General features: G+C 42.1%; 1 protein-coding gene across 13 annotated transcripts in view; it reads left to right on the top strand.

The window, feature by feature from the left end:
- The window catches only part of NEDD4L (NEDD4 like E3 ubiquitin protein ligase), a 368,484-nt gene that overhangs the window by 205,070 nt on the left and 147,180 nt on the right, over nucleotides 1–16,234 (top strand). For 4 of the 13 annotated variants that reach the window (XM_030925888.1, XM_030925889.1, XM_030925892.1 and 1 more), the window contains exon 1: nucleotides 12,233–13,465. In XM_030925888.1, coding sequence (XP_030781748.1) covers nucleotides 12,329–13,465 — 1,137 coding nt within the window. In that variant the 5' untranslated portion in view covers nucleotides 12,233–12,328. Of the gene's footprint in view, nucleotides 1–2,219; nucleotides 2,302–5,669; nucleotides 5,709–8,746; nucleotides 8,801–12,231; nucleotides 13,466–16,234 lie in introns of those variants that run through there. The other 9 variants (XM_030925894.1, XM_030925895.1, XM_030925896.1 and 6 more) reach the window with 3 other exon arrangements.

Genomic DNA, 16,234 nt, shown 5'->3' on the forward strand with positions numbered 1-16,234 from the left:
TGAATCCTAGTACCAGTTTACTGTCTCCTTGGAAAGGCTGAAAGGAAGAATATGATGTCTAAGCAGCTTCACTAAGAGAAAACAAAAAGTTTGTAAAATAGAATTTGCCTTCTAATCTACGTGTTCTCGCACAGCATTGAGCTTCCTAGAGAGTCATATTCATGCTAGCCCTGAGTTGTATCAACAGCAGCCACTAGAACGGTAACTTGATGCCAAGAATGAATTCTGGTGAGCTTCATTGTGAGTAAGATTCCCAGTTTGATCATCTCTACCCAGATCCTGTGGGACCTCCATATGAATAATGAGTAGGCGTGGAATATGTAGCATGCTGCAGTTGCCTGGTACCCAGTGTGTACTGTGAGGTAATCAGTGTCAAATCAGTCATTGTAGCAAGAGTTTGGAGTCAAAAGGAGCAACAGAGAACCTCAAACATCTCCTAAGAGAGGAAACAAAGAACAGTTACCTTGGCTGTCATTTATGGGGCTTTTATATTGTATGTTTGGAATGGTGCTGGGTACTAGTATTAATGCATGATTTTCTCTCGTCTTTGCAAAACCTGCCTGAGTTAGGAATTGTCATTCCCATTTCATTCATGAGCAGGCTGAAGTTAAGAGTAGTTAAGTACCAGCTGAAAGGGAGGAGGAGCCTGAGAGCAATCTGGGCACCTGTTTCCCCCTCCTCTTATTTATGAATAAATGAATGAGACAGGGTCTGACTCTGTTGCGCATCCTGGAGTGCAGTGGCGCGATCTCAGCCCACCGCAGCCTCTACCTCCCAGGCTCAAGCAATCCTCCCACCTCAGCCTCTGTAGTGGCTGTGACTACAGGTGCATGCCACCACACGCAGCTACAATTTTTTAATTTTTTTTGTAGAGATAGGGTTTTGCCATGTTGCCCAGGCTGGTCTCGAACCCCTGGGTTCAAGCGATCTGCCTGCCTCAGCTTCCCAAATGCTTGAGACTGCAGGCATGAGCCACTGCGCCCAGCCCTCTCCTTCCCTTGAGCTTACGTCCTACTGTCCTGTAGCCAGCTCCAAGGCGTTGGCCTTTGGTTCTGTCTTCAGGCTGAACTCTTATTTCAGGAAGTTTCTTAGTCGATCTTTCATAGAGTTGATCATACCTTAGTACCTACCTGGATGAGCACTCAAGATGTTATGTATTCCCACCTGACTTCTTTATTACTGCTGGAAGATACAGTGTCCCACACCCAGGGATCCCACCCACAGTCCCCAGCTGCATGTGTCAATTATTGTGAGCTATTCAAGGGATACAGACTGAGGTAAATGAACCACCAGTGAAAGAATGTGGATGTTTTATTACAGGAAATGCTTAGCTCTTTATTGCAGTTATGTAATGGCTGGCAATCATGATAGCTGAGAGGCATAAAAATGAGAGATAGCAGCAGAGTTTATGGCATTCTTTATAACTGGGGATTCTGTATGTGCATGTGTGTGCACGTGTGTTCTGCACGCATCTCCACAGCACATTCTCTGGAGGTAACAAGACCATCAGGCCTTGAGCTCTTTTATAAGCAACAGATTGTGGCTGGAAATTGAAAATTTAGTTTCTGTAGCTAGAAAATACTCTTTTCAAATGCCATCTAGAACAGTAGTTCTCTGAGTGTGGTTCCTGGGTCAGGAGCCTTGGCATCACTGGGAACGTGTTAGGAATGCAGATTCTTGGGTTCTACCTCGGACTGAATTCAGATTTGGGAGCGGGGCCCAGTTATCTGTGTTTTAATCACCCCCTCCCTCAGGTGACTCTAATATGCTGAAGCCTGAGCCTCACTCCCCTGGAAAGTGACTCCTGTAAAATGGCAGGTGTTGGGTCATGTGAACAGTAGCTGTTTTACCTCCACTAATTACCTAGACGCTAGGAATAAGAATATGGATAAGACCTAAACTAAATTTTCTAGCTGAATTTTGTAAAGTCTGAACAAAATCTGTGTGCCTTTTAATCTTTCTTGTAATCTTTTCAGAATGTGTCTTTAAAATTATATATATTTTTTGGCTTCTAAGTAAACATTATTGGCACTGGTTTTGATAGGAACTTTACTCCAAGTGTATTGACTTAGTAGATATGTTAAAAAGGTTATTGCTTAGTTTGTGGAAATAATACAAGCTGAGACTTTAACTGATATTTGCATTTTCATTTAGGTTCCACTGTTTTCTCTTTTGAATGAAAAGTATAATCCTATTAAATCTGAAATATTTTCTTACAGTGATCCGTACGTGAAACTTTCTTTGTACGTAGCAGATGAGAATAGAGAACTTGCTTTGATCCAGACAAAAACAATTAAAAAGGTAGGTGTCGATTTTAACCAAACTTCATTTAAGTCATAATTTAATCCAATTATGCACAGTCATGTGCTACATAATGCCCTTTTGGTCAAGGATGGAGTACTTACACAGTGATAGTCCCATGAGATTATAATGGAGCTGCCGTATACAAGTGCATCACTTTTATCTTTTTTCTTTTCTTTTGTTTTTTTGAGATGGAGTCTTGCTCTGTCGCCCAGGCTGGTGTGCAATGGCGTGATCTCAGCTCACTGCAACCTCCACCTCCTTGGTTGAAGTGATTCTCCTGCCTCAGCCTCCTGAATAGCAGAGATTACAGGCTCCCACCACCATGCCTGGCCAATTTTTTTTTTTTTTTTTTTTTTTTTTAAGTAGAGATGGAGTTTCACCATGTTAGCCAGACTGGCCTTGAACTCCTGACCTCAGGTGATCCACCTGCTTCGGCCTCCCAAAGTGCTGGGATTACAGGCATGAGCCACTGTGCCCAGCCCACTTTTTATCTTTTATACTGTATTTTCATTTTAAGCATCTTTCAGTATTAAATCTAGAAGTTTACCAAGACTTTTCAGTACTAACCCAAGATAGCGATTCAGGTTTTTACTTAAATGCCTACAAAAACAGTATCCTGAAAATGTCATAAGTTGTAACATTTTTTCTTGCACAGAATACAGCAAAAACAAGGATTTGTTTTTGTCTTTGTATGTTTCACAAAGAAACTTAAAGTAATTTAAAATACATTTAATGAAATGGAGCTGTTTGTGGAATTGGTAGGCACACAAGGAATAGTTTAACTTGAAACAACTACTTCTAAAGGAAGCAAAATACTTGGTTAGCTACATAGAAACAGAGAAAATATATTAATAATAAAGCTATACATGTATGTATATATCTTATTTTCCTCATTTTTTTGTACATGATTTCATTAAAAATTTGTTTCCATAGGTATGTCTTTTAGTTATTTTTTATTTATTTTGAGAGGGAGTGTCACTCTGTCACCCAGGCTGGAGTGCAGTGGCACAATCTCGGCTCACCTGCAACCTTTGCCTCCCACGTTCAAGTGATTCTCCTGCCTCAGCTTCCTGAGTAGCTGGGATTACAAGTGTGCACCACTATGCCCGGCTAATTTTTGTATTTTTAGTAGAGGCGGGGTTTTGCCATGTTGGCCAGGCTGGTCTGGAACTCCTGACCTCAGGTGATCCGCCCACCATAGCCTCCCAAGTGCTGGGAATACAGACGTGAGCCACCATGCCTGGCTGATAAGTATGTCTTAATTTGCCTAACTGCATGTATTTATAGACATATGTAGTGTGTATATATATGTAAATATTTTTACCCTGTATTTGGAGGCTTTATTGAAGATGCATGTTCTCTATTTAAAATACTTGGCTGGGTGCGGTGGCTGGTGGCTCTAATTCTAGCACTTTTGGAGGCCGAGGCTGGCAGATCAATTGAGCCTGGGAGGTTGAGGTTGCAGTGAGCCGTAATCATGCCACTGCACTCCAGACTGGGCGACAGAATGAGAACCTGTCTCCAAAAAAAAAAAAAAAAACAACCAATAAAACAAAACAAACCCCTTTCATCTGTGCTTTAGTATTATTTATGAGTTACTATGATTTTTTTCCTTACCACCTTTAGAGGCGGGTGCTTAGGTAGTCTAACACTTTGCTGAACATTTTCTGGGCAGCATGAGTGCTTTAAAAAATTGTAACTGTCTTGCTGCCGTGCAGGCGGCCAGGTCCTTTTGTGTAAGGAACCATAACTGCAGTGTGTCCTCCACTTGGCATTGGGACTGGCATTAAAAATCTGTTTTGCAAACAGGAGCCGGTGTTTTGATTAGCAGGGAGGATGCCTGCGAGGGACGGAGGCCATTGTTCCCTGTGTTAGGCGTTGTTGCTGGTTCAGTTTCTAGGCGAGTGGGGGCTGTCTAGAAGGCTCACCAGGAAGGCAGCTGGGAAACTTGATTGCCTGCTGAATACGGAGCCAGGACCAAAGCTGGCGATTGGGGCTATTGCAATGTATTTCCTTCGAAAGGGAGGTCCTCCTCTCTGTCTTTCCACGGTCGAGGGTGTAGCTCTGTAGCTGGGTTTGCTCTGCTTCTCCTGCTGCCCACCTCCTGGTTCGTATGCCTTTGCTGCATTCATCATCCTCCTCTCCTTGTGGTGTTGTGACTGGTTCTCCGTTCGTTTTGTGCTCTCCTGTCTTGTTGCTTTCCTCGCCTGTCATTTCCCATGTGCATTTCCATGAAGCTGCCCTCCGGGACTACAGCCCGAGGCAGGCCAGGCCTGCTGCTCCACTCCCCTCCCCTCACTCATTACCGTCCTTGGCTTCATTCACACAGGAAAAAAGCATGAACCCCATTATGGATTGAATTCACTGTGGAGTTGTGGGTGGGGAAAGTGCTGAATTTTTTAAAAAGCCGGTTGGGTATTGTGTGAGCTCTGTGTTTCCTATTTTTATGTTGCAATCTATTGATTTTTTTCCATCTCCCTGAACTGATCTATTAAAGGAAATAGATTGATAAAGATAAGTATCATTTTGACTAAAAATATCCATCGCTGTTGGTGAAGTGATGATTTTTCAGTCTCCGATTTTTACATACAATTTTTAAGAGCTGTGTTTAAAAGGCTTATGCATGTGCAGATGCACAAACACACATGTATAGTCTTCCTTCCTAGAATGTACATCCTGTTAGTTTTGGTGGATATCTGGCAGTCCTTTCTTCCGTGCTGAGGACAAAGGTATCCTTGCCATCTCCTTGTGAGATGTATATTTAAGTAGATTGATAGAAAGATGAACAGATGGATGAATGGAGAGGAAGACTGAAGACAAGTAGTTTTTAACCTGGTTATTTTTGGAGAAACAAAAAATTCACTTTTGGTTTATATTTGGTCTTTTTTTCTTGTTATAAAATCTGATCCTCAGTATTGGTCTCTATAAAATGTTAAGATTTCAATATTTATATAAACAATGAACATATTCAACTTTCCCCCACCTGCTTCATTACTCTGCAAAACAGATTTGTAGCAGGTAGAGGAAAATCAACAAAGTTCATTTCCTTCTTGGTAGAATAATCATATCAATGCTAATTTCTTGAAGGAATTTTTTATATTTTCACGATGACTCCAGGCCTCTGATGTTTTTCCTTCTGGTGATAGAAGCAGTTTAAGGTTTCATATCTATGAAGCATCTGTTTCATAAATACATTCCCTTCCCCTCCAGTTTGGTTTATACGCTAGTCTCAAATAATTGACTAAATGCTTCTCTTAGCTTTTTTTAATCAAAAAAATGTTTAAGCAAATATGTAGACTGTATTATACTAGTAACTGCTAATGTTTGAAAGCCTAAAAGATACTACAAGATAATTTCTTTTCCAGACGCTGAACCCAAAATGGAATGAAGAATTTTATTTCAGGGTAAGTTTTTCATTGTTTGGTAATAATTGTTATTGATACATCCAGGTTGACTATCGCGGTCAGTTCATCGCGAGGAAAAGCTCTTAAATTTTTAATGAGAAATTCCTTTTAGGATGGAAAAATAGGTAGCCTCCTAATGTGTCCCAAATTTTGAAAGACTAGAAGTAGTGGTCACATAATCCGGACTTGTTTCATTGAGGAGTGTTTTGGAAATGTCAAAAGAAAATTATCCAAACACCATGTTTCATCTTTTGAACTCAAACCTCTCTTTAAGAAACAAGATAAAATACCATTTATGGGAACGGTTTAATTCTGTGAGATGGGTTATGAAATATTTTAGAGAGAGTAAAACACTAGAGGCAACATGATTAAAAAGAAACATGAAACTTAGCAATTATGTTCTAGTTGGGAAAATTTTGGTAATTGAAATATTGAGTGCATATTATATGTGTATAATATAAAATTACTTCTGGAATCTAAATATGGTAGAATTAGGTAAGATTTCCTCAACCTTTTATATTTAATATTTAGAATAGCTATATGTCAAAATGACTGAAATATGCGAATTAGCAGAGATTTCTGCTTATTGAGCATTTGTGGTTGCTGTGTTTTACTACTGAAATTTTGGAAATATTAGACTGCTCAGCTATTTAATCGAAAGAAAGGGCTTTCTCTTCAAAACGAAGATATCTTAATTGTATAGTTGTGATATTAAAAACTGCTTACCTCCAGAAATAATCCAGGCCTTCTGATGAGTGCAGATTTCCAAAGGCCAATATTGCCATGAGGTCCATTATAACTGGTCCTGATTTCTTCCTCTCAATCGCAATAGTATTTTTTGTGCTCCAAACTTGGACTACTACATACAGCATCTGCTTTCTATTATGCTCAGAGCTGAAATATGGCACGGATATTTTCATACTTGGTGAAATCCTACGTACAGCCTCTACCAGATGTATTTGAAATTACCCTGTGGAGGACTGAAAAAAAAGTTAATAGGGGCTGATAGATGCTCTTAGCCTTTAGTTAACTCTCAAATACAGCTTTCCACTTGTGAACCTCTAAAGTGTTTAGACTCTGAACTTTCAGTGGAACACTGGCCACAGTTACATCAATGTTAGTACATCCCATACTTTTTTCAACTAATCTTGGCAGTAGGCATATTTAAGTTTTATTTTTGTTCGTTTTTCTTAAGGTTTGTTTGTTTGTTTTGTTTTGTTTTTTGAGATGGAGTCTCGCTTTGTCACCAGGCTGGAGTGCAGTGGTGCGATCTCAGCTCACTGCAACCTCTGCCTCCTGGGTTCAAGTGACTCTCCTGCCTCAGCCTCTCCTGAGTAGCTGGGACTATAGGCATGTACCACCATGCCCGGCTAATTTTTGTATTTTTAGTAGAGACGAGGTTTCATCACGTTGGCCAGGATGGTCTCGATCTCCTGACCTCGTGATCCACCCGCCTCAGCCTCCCAAAGTGCTGGGATTACAGGTTCTTAACATCTTTTATATTTATTCATTTTACAAATCTTTATTGGGTGCCTACCATGTGCTAGCTCCTGCCTGTAGCCTGTGGTCGCATTGGTGAGCAGTGCAACCCTTTGTAGAGCTTCTAAACAGAGAGCAAACTCCGTCTGCTTGTTCTGTCGCTAGGCTGCAGGCAGACCACAGGACCAGAAGCACAAGTTAAGCTATCTGTGCTTGTATGGTCAAGTGTTATTTCATGGGTTCTCCACCATGAAGCAGCGAGGGCCTAGGTCACCTCTCTGGCTTTACCATTTAGAGCCTTAGTGACCCTGGAAAGGCCACCTGAGGACTCTCAATCTCCCTGGGATCCTTTATCTCTCACATAGGAGAGAGAATGCTTACTTGGAAGAGTTGTTTCCAGGATTTGCATGCAATTATGTAAATGAGAACATGTAGCTCTATGTCACACACATGGTTGGTGCTTAGTAAATGATACCTGAGTTTGGAAGATGATATGGGCCATTTTGGTGAGGTTTTGGTAAAGAAAAGGAAGCAAAAAGATATTGAAAGCCCAGTAGCTCTGACATTGCCCCACAGTTCCAGGTCTGTCTAATGGTTCACAGCCTAGGCTCTGGAGACAGGCAGGACAGACCTAGTGCAGATCCTGGTTGCCCTACACATTAGTTGTGGGCTCATGGGCAAGTTACTTCACTGAACCTCAGGGTCTCGGCTCCTCATTTATGAAATTGCGTGATAGTTATACACCATAGGATTGTTGTGAAGATTAAAGGAGATCAGATTGTTGATATTCAGTAACAAGACAGTGCCTAAAAAATAAGCACACAGGCTGGGCACAGTGGCTCATGCCTGTAATCCCAGCACTTTGAGAGGCCAAGGCATGCAAATAGCTTGAGCCCAGGAGTTCAAAACCAGCCTGGGGAACATGGTGAAACCTTATCTCTGCAAAAAAAATACAAAAATTAGCCAGGCATGGTAGTCCAGGCTACTCAGGAGAGTGAGGCAGGAGGATCAATTGAGCCTGGAAGGTTGAGGCTGCAGTGAACCATGATCATGCCACTGCAGACCAGCCTGGGCAACAGAACAAGACCCTGTCTCTGTCTGTCTGTCTGTCTGTCTCTCTCTCTCTCTCTCTACACAGACACACACACACTTGTAAGCTATTACAATCTTCTTCATTATTTTTATCATTACTATTACTGCTGTCAGGCCTAAGAAATATCCTCAGGAATAGGCATTTTTTGATCTACAGTCATGAGAATACCTTGTATAGAGGTTAGGAACTCTTTAAAGCTATTTACAACTATCCTTTCTTATTTTAGAAAAACAGCTAAGAGTCTTTTCTTCTTTGCTATGCCTAAATTCGGGGCAGTATAATATAGAAATCAGTGATAGGAAATTTGATTTAGTACACCTAGAATTTCCAGAACAGTAGGATAATTGTTCACATTATACAATTGAGCTGGGCTCATTGTAAAGCAGTATTTTATTCTTTCTGTTCCTTACGTCGCTGTTCGAATGATTCCAGCTCATTTAAAAAATACTATTTATGTTCCTTATAGGTAAACCCATCTAATCACAGACTCCTATTTGAAGTATTTGACGAAAATAGACTGGTAAGTGGATGCCTGTATTTGAATTTTGCTTCATTTTGTATTAACTGGATTTTCAGAGCAGCATCTTTAGAACTTTTGTTTATGTTGTACTTATGACAGTATATGTGCCCAAAAAGAAGACTGTTTTTGTCCCACTGCTAGTTTGACATTCAAAATCCTAACAAATACTTCTATGTTGCTAGGATAAAAAATGTATTTGTATGTGTGTGTATTTTTATTGCAGTTAATGTTAACGAAAGTCACTGGTGATAGTATCAGCCCGTATGCTCATGCTCTAATGTTGGGAATACAGAACGGTAGGCAGATTCTCTAAAGAGGCCATCAAGAATGTAAACAAACTTTGCTCAGTTTTTAAATGAAAGCCAGACCCTAATATTGGGATGCATTCAGTAGTAAATCTATGGTAATTCTCTCTGGTAAAATAACAATCTAATTAACCGTGTATAGCAAAAAGTGAATCTACATTTAGCAGGTAAAGTCAAGCTGTATTTTAAAAATGGTTGCTTTCTCAAGAGAGAACCTTAGAACGTACCTTTACAGAACCAAAGATATGCCTGAGGCATATAACAGATATAAAGTAACATTTTATATGTAGATTGATACATATATAATATGTTTATGAAGATCGATACATAAATAACTGATATGATTTCATTTTGTTTTTATTTTTATTATTTTAGAGAGAGGGTCCCCCTCTGTCACCCAGGTTGGAGTGCCGTGGTGCAGTCATAGCTCACTGTAACCTCAAACCCTTGGGCTCAAACAGGCCTCCAGGATAACTAGGACTACAGACATGAGCCACCATGCCTGGCCAGATTTCATTTTAGAAATGGGCTTTATGAAGCACATTTTGCTTTCTTAACTAACTAAAACATGTACATCAAGTGGCTGTGAACCAGGTGTGCCAACTATGAAAATGAGCACTACCGTGTTACGTCCCTAAGGTACCTTCAGAAGTGACGCTATAATTCAGTGCAGTCAGTCATTCTCAGATTTACCCTCCCTGAAACTTGTATGGTATGTTGACTGGTTCAAAGGTATTCTTAAGAATCCTTTCTGCAGAATTCAGCTGAAACTCCAGATTTTTTAATAGCTGGACGTTAACAGAATATTTGAACTAGAGGAGCCTCATACAATAACTCATTTAACTCCTGTTCTTATAGATGAGAAGAACCAGGTCTAGAGCCTTTACATAAGCACATCAGTCAGTGGAGATGCCAGGGGCTGACCTGCTGGCCTCCTAAGTCCCAGCCCAGTGGTAGTTTGATTGGTATTATTCTCCAAAAGAGAAAACAGATTCTGGCCTACCATCCTAGTATCTTTTCCATTAAAGTAAGGGATGTTGGGTGATGAACAATCCTACAGTGTAACTAAACCACTTTTGTTGTATGCATAAAAGTACTTTCTTGTGAGACTGAATGAGAGATTCTGCTGAGGGTGCAGTTCTTGTCTCTCCATCTCTCACCCAGTGAGGACCAAGTGAGTTAAGCAGTATTGAGTAGTACAGCAGTACGTTCCTGGAGACATGGGTGTGTCTGTAGACTAATCCTTATTCTCCAATTATTGAGTATAATATCTTTCCTTTAACATGAGGAAGGGGTCAAATTTGAGGAAAAACGGCCTCTTGTTTGATGTGTTTTAGTTCGTTATTTTCTCCTATTAAGAGAAATTTACTGTTAAAAAACTGTTTCCCATTTCTGTATCTGAAATAACGACTGTAGTTGAGGTGATCTTGCCCTGGGTCTGAAATTATGCTTCCAAACCAAAAGGGACTTTGAATACAAAACTTTTAAGAAATCTTGTGTGAATACAAGCTGTATCTGAAAAATTGTGTTTTATAATATTGATGCCTAGTTTTGCCCCAGGCCATCTGCAGTGTGGTTACTATGCAAAGAATGCTGGTGTTGCTGTTTTATTTTTCTTTGTTGGCTATTAACCCAGCAGAGACAATATGTGGCTCTGGTAGCACTTGGAAGTTCTAGCATTACACAGACTAGCTTCCATTTCTCTCTAGAGGTCATTTTTGGCATTTAAAACACATGCTTTAAGAAAACAGATTTGGATGTATGTAAACACAGGGTTAATCCACCACACCCTGGATGCTAGAGCTGTTAACAAAGTCATGCTTTGCAGATTTTAAAATAAACTTTTTTTCACTCTTGCAGCTTGGTATTTTCCCCTCCTATTTTTTCACCCCCTCTAAATAAGCCTCTTTGTTAAATAATTGGTGTTTCTGGATCATAGAAAATAGTGAGTTTAAAATACAGCATATTTCCAAGCTAACTACAAATCTGAGGACAGTTTTTCGACTGTGCACCTTTCCTTTCATTTCTTAAGTCTTTTTTGGTCCTTTGCAAACATGGCAAGATTCCATATTTGTGTCCCAACTGTGGTAATATTGCTGACTTCATACTGGAAAGCAGTCAGCTCTAGGCAGCATTTCTTCTGTATGGTATTTAAGTTAAATTATTACCACAAAAAAAAAAAATCCACATGCACTCCCTTCTTCAATTTTCCTTTTGTTTTTTGTTGTTTTTATTGTTTGTTTTTTCGTTGATGTTTTCTTTCCTACCTGGCATATGGGAGACAATGTATTCTCCAGCTGGGTTCCTTTTCTCTGGTACTTTGGTGTCTGCCAGTCATGTGTGAGCTACACACACGTATACACCTTTTAAATGAAAAATGCTGTGATAGCAGGAGGCCAACTGGGTGTGTAGCAAGTCACGCCCCCTCCCCTCCCTTTAGCTATTTTGTTACTTGTAGATCCTGGTCTAATTATTTAGCATTAAATGGACACTAACTCTGTGGGGTGTGTAATCGTATTTATAGTACTGTTTTATTAGTTTGCATTCCATCCTGGTAGTGTAGTGATGTCATAAATAACAGAAACATGGTATCCGATGCTTGGGAAGGGGTTTACCCGGTGGCCAAGCCATATTTTACTTGTCATTATTCCATGTGTGGTGGGAGGTGGGGAAATACCATGTGTGCTGTTAAACATGCCAGGTCCCTGCACAGGTTAGACAGAGTCCCAGTGCTGTGCTCCACTGGGAAAGAAATGCCCTGCGAATGTAATGTGGTTTAGATTTATAGCAGCGTGGCTTGCAGTGTGTTTGCTGCCTTAGTCAGCTGTGAGAGCGCCCTGCTGGGGCCACTCCTTTCTGATGGAAAAGCAGCAGCTGGGAAGGTGCTGTTTCAGGCTCTTGCTGTTTAAAAAAAAAGAGCGAGTGGGGGAAAACTCTAAGTCCAGAAGCTGGCATTGGAGGGGGAGAGCGCGGTCATGTGGTTCTGGCCACCCTACCCTCTGTCACAGTGTGGATGAGAGCTTTTTGCTCTTATCCAATCATGCCTGGAATGCCGCTTGCCACTTGGGTTATTTCTGCTATCTGTCGCTCCTGGTGCCGCAGTGCTAACAGTTTGGCAGATGGGACACTTTTTCTTGGAGTTTGTGTCTTTGGTTTGTGACTTCTGGCAGTGCCGGGCCTGTTGTTGCCGCTCTCCCTCGCCCTCCTGGCCCCCCTGGTCACCATGGCCCATCGGCTTCGGTTTCATTTTGGCTCTGGTCGCAGCAACACAGCCCCCGAATCAGAGATCCTAGACCAGGAGAGAGAAGACGACTTCTTCATGGCATTCCACACCCTACCACGGAGGAGCAGCCCACACCCCTTCGCCCAGAACGGAGGGGAGGATGGCGACGGAGGCCTGCAGGGAGGCGTGGGCGCGCTCAAGCGGAGCTCGTCCATGTTCATCCCGCAGCTCCTGACCAGCATCGACGCCCGCCCCACGTGCAGCTCCTCGGTGCAGATCTCCCTGCAGCGCAAGGCCGCGGACGGGGCCACCGACGGGTGCGGGCCGCCCGAGGGCGCCGACGATGGGCCTCCGTGCGCCACGCCGGACCCCGGGGACCAGGCCTCCGCCACCGCCATCACGAGGGCCTCGCCCCAGAGCGGCTGCCGCGAGCCCTCGCCGAGGGACACCCCCGGGAGCTCCCCTCCGAGGGCAGCCCGGGACCCGGGGCTCCAGGTCAACGGCACGTGCGGCCGCCGCCGCGTGCGGTGCCCTGGCCCCGTGGACTGCCCGGAGGAGGCTGCCCCGGGCCTGCGAATCCAGCACCGTGCCTCCAGCGCCGACGTGCGCCAGGTGAGGCTGCTGCCCCTCGGCCCCGATGGCCAGGGCGGCGCAGCGGCGGTAGAGCCCAGGCGCTGGTCCCTGCAGCATGTTCCAGATGCTTCTGGAAGCTCCGGGAAGCGGTGTTTTGTCTTCCAGTTGCAGCAGCCCCAGCAAGGTGCTCCGGGGTCAGGCAGTGACCTCAACTTTGGCTTCACGGGCACAAAGGGGGACAGGTTGGTGAGGTATCCCCGCATTCGGCTGGAGAGGAGCACCTCGTACCCCACGCAGCCCCGAAGCGAAAGAGGGAGCCCAACGGAAGATCGGGGAGCCCCGGAGGCACCGCCTCGGGCTGGCCGGATGGCTCCCGAAATCCGCAGGACGAACTCCGCAGAGAGGACTCCACAGGGCCAGGGGTGCACATTTAAGATCAGGCAGGATCAGAACGCAGGGCAGCAGCATTTTAGAATTCTTGTAACCCGGGGGCCGGAAGAAGTTCCCCAGAATCCCGAGGAGAAAAGCGCCAAAAGCCCTGTTTCCACGGGAGCTGACGCCACGGTAAGTTCACGACGTGTTTACATGTGTTTACTGATTTCAACTTTGATGCTTACTCTGCGGCGTAACCAAAATAAACCTCACCCTCTGTTCCGGGAGTTTCCCTGCTTCAGGCCAGCGGATCTGAATGTTTGGCCGAGTTCTGGCACGATGATTTGTGGTCCAGAGTTTGGTGCGCAAAACACCATTTCTGCAAATGTCTTCTGAAGGTCCTCAAAGTCAACGAACTTTGTCTGTTTGGGAAATCCAAGCAGAATACCTTCCCCCTGCTTTTATTTTTCTGAATAGAAGAATTTTGAATAAAATTTATTACTTTAATCTGCCAAAAAACAAGTCAGTGCCCCAACATGTTGATGGTGGAAATGCGTTTAAAAAACTGCTTGCAAATATAACTTGTGACAATACTTTAAAAATAATCAGTTCTCGGAAAGGTGAGGATATTGCAAAGGACCTGAGTTTCGTCTCTTAATAGTTAAAGTAGGTGAATGTAAAGTTTGGTGAAATATGATTATCTGTCATGGCCTTTTTGCTGAGGGGGTCAGGTCAGTCGTTGTTATATAATTTGCTGGTTTTTTTTTTTTTTTTTTTTTGTCCATTAAGTAATACTGAACGAGAGTAGTGTCACTTGTGGCATAGCAACATTACTGTCCCACAAGTGACACTACTAAGATACTAAGAGATGTGTTTTTAAAACAACTGGGTTATGGCCCAAGGCTAGGGGAAACTGATGGGGACTCATTAATGGTCAGATGGCATGCCGTGCAATTTAACACTGTCCACTTGAGTGTCCAAGCCGGAGATGCTGTATATAGAATAGTAAGTACCCTGTCTCCAGCTGTGGAAATAGACGCCTTACAACAGATTCTGGCCTTCCTGTTTCTCTGTTCCTGATCGCTCCCTTTCAGTGAAATGGAGTGCAGAGAGACAGCTGCACACTCCATCCGACCAGGCATATGATGACTCTGCAGCTTTCGTAGAGTGGGATGAAAAGTTTAATCAGTTCGGTTTCTTTTACTAGTGATTCGGATTCTTTTACTAGTGATACAAAGTAATCACTAGCCAGTGAGTGCTTTCTCTTAAAGAACAAGCTCCTTATATTTTGAATTGGATATTTTTTCTCCTGAATTTCGTGTGACTGCCAATTTGAGGATGTGATTAGTAAATGTCTAGGGGACTTTTTGTTTGGATTTCACTTGTGAATGGTGATTTAGAAAAGTGGGTGTCTGAGTATTACTCTAGAATTGTATTGTCTTTTGTTGCTTTGTGTTCAGAAATACGTTTCGTCTTTCAAGTAAACTTTGTCGCTCCTCCATCATTGGTTGTCATCATTTTGAAGATACAATCAGATGCTTAATGAAAATTTATTCTTCTTCTTCTCTTTCTTTCCATGTATCTCCTTTCTTTCATTATCTCAAACTCTTCTGTTGGGAAACAGCTAAGTGCTTTGCCTTGGTCGGAACCTATACCATATATTACACAATGGTACAAATTTTGTCAGAGTTTTGATATTATAGTAGCCTTTAACCCCCACCCCAACAAGTTACCATTGTGACAGTTGTAGGCTTTGTTCGGCAGCACAATTCCATGCTGAACTTGGACCACTTGATGCATGAAGATTGACAAAAATATATTTCCTAAAGTTTGATAACTATTCAGTTGTATTATCAAAAACTGAAATCACTTTGCAGTTCAGATATAGAGGACAAAGGGATTCATACAATTAAACTCAAAAAAGATCAAACTCATTAGGTTTGAACTTTCAAATGTAATTAGAAAACAAATCGAATAAACTAAAACTTATGTGTACCTTGCTTAAAAGGGCTAGTCTAACTTGCAAGGACTATGTAGTGAAAAACAAGTTTCTACACATTTGGAGAATATAAATTCTGAAATAAAGAGCTTTTCTTGGAGAGTAAGTTCCAACTAGTGAACAGTAGTTCGCATTTTCATATGTGTGTATTTTTGTGCACATACATAAATTAGTACATGGTTAGTAAGCTGGTTTTCCTTTAAGCAAAACGATTTTTCTTCAAAAAACAAAACCCAAACTGGTCCCATAACAAAACCGCCTGCTCCATTCAGCAACTTTGTACGCATTTCAGATGGACAGGGGTGTTAAGTTTAGGCAGCAGCTGCCACCGCCTTACTTATCTTGAAGGAAAACATTCACTTGGGCGTCTACAGTCTGGCTGCCACCAAGCTTTTCTGGCGTTTCAAATATCCACTCCTTTGGTCTGAAGGACATTACATTATTAAGTTTACATGAAAAATTAGCTAGAATCTGTTGCAGTTTGGTGTTGGAACGCTATGGAAAGTCTTCCTAGATTTGGGAATACCACTCGGGATTGATTTGACAATGTGCTCATATTTCATAAGCTATACTTTAGACCTTATTACAAGATTAAGTTGTTGAGTACTTTTATCTGTGACTCCCAAACATCCTGCCACGACTAAATCTAAAATGTAACATGACTCCAAAAAATGTTAACCCACTAAATTATTAGAAAAAATACAGGGGAAACCCTTGTGATGATACGTTTTCCACCTGGTCTGGCGCTGTCCGTAGACAAGAATTCATTCGTATAGTCATCAATTATAATCAGTTAAAAATTTTCAGAATTGTTAGAATTGACCAGTTTAGTCTGTGACAGTCATTAGCAGTCATTTAGTGAGTAACTTAGTTATTTTCTTATAAATTAGCTTTTGGGTTATTTGATTTGGTTCCAAGCCTCTTAACTGCATTATTCTGAGGAAGTTGGACCAACATTTACC

This window comes from Rhinopithecus roxellana, chromosome 21, assembly GCF_007565055.1.
Source record: "Rhinopithecus roxellana isolate Shanxi Qingling chromosome 21, ASM756505v1, whole genome shotgun sequence".
In the NCBI taxonomy this organism is placed as follows: Eukaryota; Metazoa; Chordata; class Mammalia; order Primates; family Cercopithecidae; genus Rhinopithecus; species Rhinopithecus roxellana.